The sequence below is a fragment of the Procambarus clarkii genome, chromosome 50 (assembly GCF_040958095.1).
Source record: "Procambarus clarkii isolate CNS0578487 chromosome 50, FALCON_Pclarkii_2.0, whole genome shotgun sequence".
Classification (NCBI taxonomy): Eukaryota; Metazoa; Arthropoda; class Malacostraca; order Decapoda; family Cambaridae; genus Procambarus; species Procambarus clarkii.
Genome location: NC_091199.1, coordinates 8,582,250 through 8,587,990, shown reverse-complemented (window position 1 = coordinate 8,587,990; position 5,741 = coordinate 8,582,250). Strand labels below are relative to the sequence as shown.

Sequence of the window (5,741 nt, the reverse complement as noted above, 5' to 3'; positions counted from 1 at the left end):
TTCAATAATAAATAGCGTACTAACTTCTGAAACTCCTTACTGTATGATACAACTGGCACGCCCTACTCTTCAATACACCTAGCACATTCTACTGTATAATACACTAATACACACACACACACACACACACACACACACATCACACACACACACACACACACACACACACACACACACACACACACACACACACACACACACACAGGGAACAGGTTGTGGAAGCAAATACTATTCATACTTTTAAAACTAGGTATGATAGGGAAATGGGACAGGAGTCATTGCTGTAAACAACCGATAGCTAGAAAGGCGGGATCCAAGAGTCAATGCTCGATCCTGCAAGCACATATAGGTGAGTACATATAGGTGAGTACACACACACACCTGGTTGTGTATTTCAAATATGTCATAGTACAAGACATTCCACTTTCTTTTATAACTTTCTCAGTATACAACCGAAATATACAACTTCTTGTAAACCCAAATGTTGAATAGATTTCCTACTACGCCCTGTTGTTTACCATAAATTCTCCCATAACTTGCGGTTTACCTGTGACTAGTTTCAAGAGGTTTGTTACTTTGGCCTCCCGGTGTGATGCTAGAGGTCGTGGTGTTAGCCCTTGGTGTTGGTAATAAACTGAGATCAGTGTAGTCACCCTGAAAGAAAACTTGAACTTACCATTTTCTTCCACTCCATTTGTTTTCTTTTTTAAATCCTGCTTCCGTAACGTTGCAAATTTCTGTCACTTTTTCGATGTGGCCAGATAAATATTATTGATAAAGCTGTTAAGATCACAGGAGTATTATACAGACTCGGTGAAAACCCCCCTCTTAATCCCACGAGGTTTACAACTTTGTCGATGAAAGCTAAAACATGACCCGAAGTTAGTTTACCTTATGGCGGCAGAGGGAGGGGGTGGGGAGTGTGCAGGTGGTGGGGAGGAGGGGAATGCGTGTTGTCATGGGTAAATATTTCCTAATTTCCTAACGGGATGGGAATTATGAATGAGACAAAGTGTTAGAGAAAAGAATTCCTCTAGCCACCTAGCTAGAGGAATAGGTACCTAGCTAGAAGTAAAATAGGTACCTGGGTGTTAGTCAGCTGTCACGGGCTGCTTCCTGGGGGTGGAGGCCTGGTCGAGGACCGGGCCGCGGGGACACTAAAAAAAAAGGCCCGAGATCATCTCAAGAAGAAGATAGCCATGTGAGAACTTTTCCAGCCTGGACTTAGATAAGGCTCGCTTCCCTACCACTTGAGCTGGACGGTAGAGCTTCATGCAAGTCGGCGTTCAATCCCCGACCGTCCACAAGTGGTTGGGCACCATTCCTTTCCTCTCGTTCCATCCCAAATCCTTATCCTAACCCCCTTCCCACACTCTTCAACCACTCCCACAGAACAAGGTCATCATCCCCTTAAGAAAAGTTCATTCTCCCACAGAAGAGAGAGACCGTGTCAAGAATCGCTTTCATAGACACCCCCAGAAATATTGACCGCTAAAGCAAGGTCTATCCCTAGAGTGGCCACTCTTTGTGAAAGACCACTAAGTAAATAAGGTCACACTCCCCCAAAGAAAGGCCACAGTCTTAAAGAAAGACCACAGTCTTAAAGAAGGGCCACAGCCTGTAGAGATAGGCCATAGTTTGGAGAGATAGGCCATAGTTTGGAGAGAGAGGCTAGGGCCCTGAGGTAATTGGGGCCCACAGGGTTCTCTTGGGAATTTCGACGACTAGGCAAGATGCACTTAAAGAAAACGAGGATCTAGGTAATGCTGAGAGAAGACTATGGTAATGTTCCTTCGTATGAGAGTTTGTGAGTCAGTCTCTGCTTGCTCTCTCTGTCTCTGTCTGTCTGTCTCTCTCTCTGTCTCTCTCTCTCTGTCTCTCTCTTTCTGTCTCTCTCTTTCTGTCTCTCTCTCTCTCTCTCTCTCTCTCTCTCTCTCTCTCTCTCTCTCTCTCTCTCTCTCTCTCTCTCTCTCTCTCTCTCTCTCTCTCTCTCTCTCTCTCTGTGCCTCTGCCTCTTTCCACACTTCTATTCCTCCTCCTCCTCCTCCTTCTCTTTCTTCTTTCCTCCTCTTCGTCCTCCCTTTCTCCCCCCCCCTCCTCCTCCTCCTCCTCTTCCCTCCACCTCCCCTCCGTTTCCCCCACCTCCCTCACCCCCTCCTCTACCCCCTCCCCCCCTCCCTCACAGCCGGGAGAGAACAATTGGTGTATTACGAAGGCAGGGTTGAGAGGCAGGTATCATCAGACAGCGGCACTATGCGTGTCCCGTATGGGGCCAAGCCGATTACCGCCTCACACAGTCCCCCGTGCAGTTTCAGGCCCTCTAATTACCACTCCTATGACCCTGTTACCTAGCAGTAAATAGGTACCTGGGAGTTAGTCAGCTGACACGGGCTGCTTCCTGGGGGTGGAGGCCTGGTCGAGGGTGCAGGTTCACACATTCTAATTACCATTTCTATGCCATGTTACCTAGCAGTAAATAGGTACCTGGGAGTTAGTCAGCTGTCACGGACTGCTTCCTGGGGGTGGAGGCCTGGTCGAGGGTGCAGGTTCACACATTCTAATTACCATTTCTATGACCCTGTTACCTAGCAGTAAATAGGTACCTGGGAGTTAGTCAGCTGTCACGGGCTGCTTCCTGGGGGTGGAGGCCTGGTCCGGGCCGCGGGGACACTAAAGCCCCAAAATCAACTCAAGATTTGAGTTGAGGTTCACAAACTCTAATTACCACTCCTATGACCCTGTTACCTAGCAGTAAATAGGTACCTGGGAGTTAGTCAGCTGCCACGGGCTGCTTCCTGGGGGTGGAGACCTGGTCGAGGGTGCAGGTTCAGGCCCTCTAATTACCACTCCTATGACCCTGTTACCTAGCAGTAAATAGGTACCTGGGAGTTAGTCAGCTGCCACGGGCTGCTTCCTGGGGGTGGAGGCCTGGTCGAGGGTGCAGGTTCACACATTCTAATTACCATTTCTATGACCCTGTTACCTAGCAGTAAATAGGTACCTGGGAGTTAGTCAGCTGTCACGGGCTGCTTCCTGGGGGTGGAGGCCTGGTCGAGGGTGCAGGTTCACACATTCTAATTACCATTTCTATGACCCTGTTACCTAGCAGTAAATAGGTACCTGGGAGTTAGTCAGCTGTCACGGGCTGCTTCCTGGGGGTGGAGGCCTGGGCCGGGCCGCGGGGACACTAAAGCCCCGAAATCAACTCAAGATTTGAGTTGAGGTTCACAAACTCTAATTACTACTCCTATGCCCCTGTTACCTAGCAGTAAATAGGTACCTGGGAGTTAGTCAGCTGTCACGAGCTGCTTTCTGGGGGTGGAGGCCTGGTCGAGGACCGGGCCGCGGAGACACTAAAAAAAAGCCCCGAAATCAACTCAAGATAACCTCAAGATAACCTCCTCTCTAAGCCTCTATACGCATACACAGTAATACACAAGTCTCTACATTCATACACTCAGGTATACATCAAACCTACATGAGCCACACGGATGTTAGAAGGAACTTGTTTCAGTGTCAGAGTAGTTAACGGATGGAATGCATTAGGCAGTGATGTGGTGGAGGCTGACTCCATACACAGTTTCAAGTGTAGATATGACAGAGCCCAATAGGCTCAGGAATCTGTACACCAGTTGACTGACAGTTGAGAGGCGGGACCAAAGAACCAGACCTCAACCCCCGCAAGCACAAATAGTTGAGTACACACACACACACACACACACACACACACACACACACACACACACACACACACACACACACACACACACACACACACACACACACTCACTCTAGGGGGGGGCCTCGTAGCCTGGTGGATAGCGCGCAGGACTCGTAATTCTGTGGCGCGGGTTCGATTCCCTCACGAGGCAGAAACAAGTGGGCAAAGTTTCTTTCACCCTAAGTGCCCCTGTTACCTAGCAGTAAATAGGTACCTGGGAGTTAGTCAGCTGTCACGGGCTGCTTACTGGGGTGTGTGTGTGTGGTGTGGAAAAAAAAAAGTAGTTAGTAAACAGTTGATTGACAGTTGAGAGGCGGGCCGAAAGAGCAAAGCTCAACCCTCGCAAAAACACAACTAGTAAACACAACTAGTAAACACACACACACACACACACACATACACACACACACACACACACACACGTACACACACGTACACACACACGTACACACACACACACACACACACACACACACACACACACACACACACACACACACACACACACACACACACACACACACACACACACACACACACACACACACACACACACACACACACACCAGACATTTCTAGATATAACTAAAAACCCCAAGAACCAAAAATCATTGGTAGTAACTTTCCTTCAGTAGGATGATCGGCGCTTCAAAGTAGAGTTCCAAACACATGGGCTCATCCCTCTACCGACTGTGCTATGAGCACCCGCAACTCCAAGTGTGTGCAGACACCACTGAAATATTCAAAGATTGTTGAGGCAGTTAGATGCTGTTGAATCTTAGATGCTATATACTGCGATATTCGTTGGCTATCCTGGATATAGCGAGTTATACTGAGGTGAGAGACGGGCTCAGATTTCAGTATATCTCCCAGGAGAGAGGGAGATATACTGAAATTATACTAATTATACAGTTATCTAGACTACACGACGAGGTTCTGGCGAGATTTAGCTGTGGACTACAAGATTTAGCTGTGGACTACAAGATTTAGCTGTGGACTACAAGATTTAGCTGTGGAGTACAAGATCTAGCTGTGGAGTACAAGATTTAGCTGTGGACTACAAGATTTAGCTGTGGACTACAAGATTTAGCTGTGGAGTACAAGATTTAGCTGTGGAGTACAAGATCTAGCTGTGGAGTACAAGATTTAGCTGTGGACTACAAGATTTAGCTGTGGACTACAAGATTTAGCTGTGGAGTACAAGATTTAGCTGTGGACTACAAGATTTAGCTGTGGACTACAAGATTTAGCTGTGGACTACAAGATTTAGCTGTGGACTACAAGATTTAGCTGTGGAGTACAAGATCTAGCTGTGGACTACAAGATTTAGCTGTGGAGTACAAGATCTAGCTGTGGACTACAAGATTTAGCTGTGGACTACAAGATTTAGCTGTGGACTACAAGATTTAGCTGTGGACTACAAGATTTAGCTGTGGACTACAAGATTTAGCTGTGGACTACAAGATTTAGCTGTGGAGTACAAGATCTAGCTGTGGACTACAAGATTTAGCTGTGGAGTACAAGATCTAGCTGTGGACTACAAGATTTAGCTGTGGAGTACAAGATCTAGCTGTGGACTACAAGATTTAGCTGTGGAGTACAAGATCTAGCTGTGGACTACAAGATTTAGCTGTGGACTACAAGATTTAGCTGTGGACTACAAGATTTAGCTGTGGACTACAAGATTTAGCTGTGAATGCTCTGTAAAACTTTGCGTCCAGAGACTGAGCAACACATATGAAACATACATCTGAGCAACACATGTGAAACATACATCTGGACAACACATATGAAACACATCTGAGCAACACATATGAAACATACATCTGAGCAACACATATGAAACACACATCTGGGCAACACATATGAAACATACATCTGAGCAACACATATGAAACACACATCTGGACAACACATATGAAACACACATCTGGACAACACATATGAAACACACATCTGAGCAACACATGTGAAACACACATCTGGACAACACATGTGAAACACACATCTGGGCAACACA

General features: G+C 46.8%; 1 protein-coding gene across 1 annotated transcript in view; it reads left to right on the top strand.

Annotated features, from left to right (window-relative positions):
* The first annotated feature begins 871 nt into the window (after positions 1–871).
* The window catches only part of LOC138351637 (golgin subfamily A member 6-like protein 2), a 6,243-nt gene continuing 1,373 nt past the window's right edge, over positions 872–5,741 (top strand). Inside the window, exon 1 of the mRNA XM_069303640.1 lies at positions 872–881. Coding sequence (XP_069159741.1) covers positions 872–881 — 10 coding nt within the window. The remainder of the gene's footprint in view (positions 882–5,741) is intronic.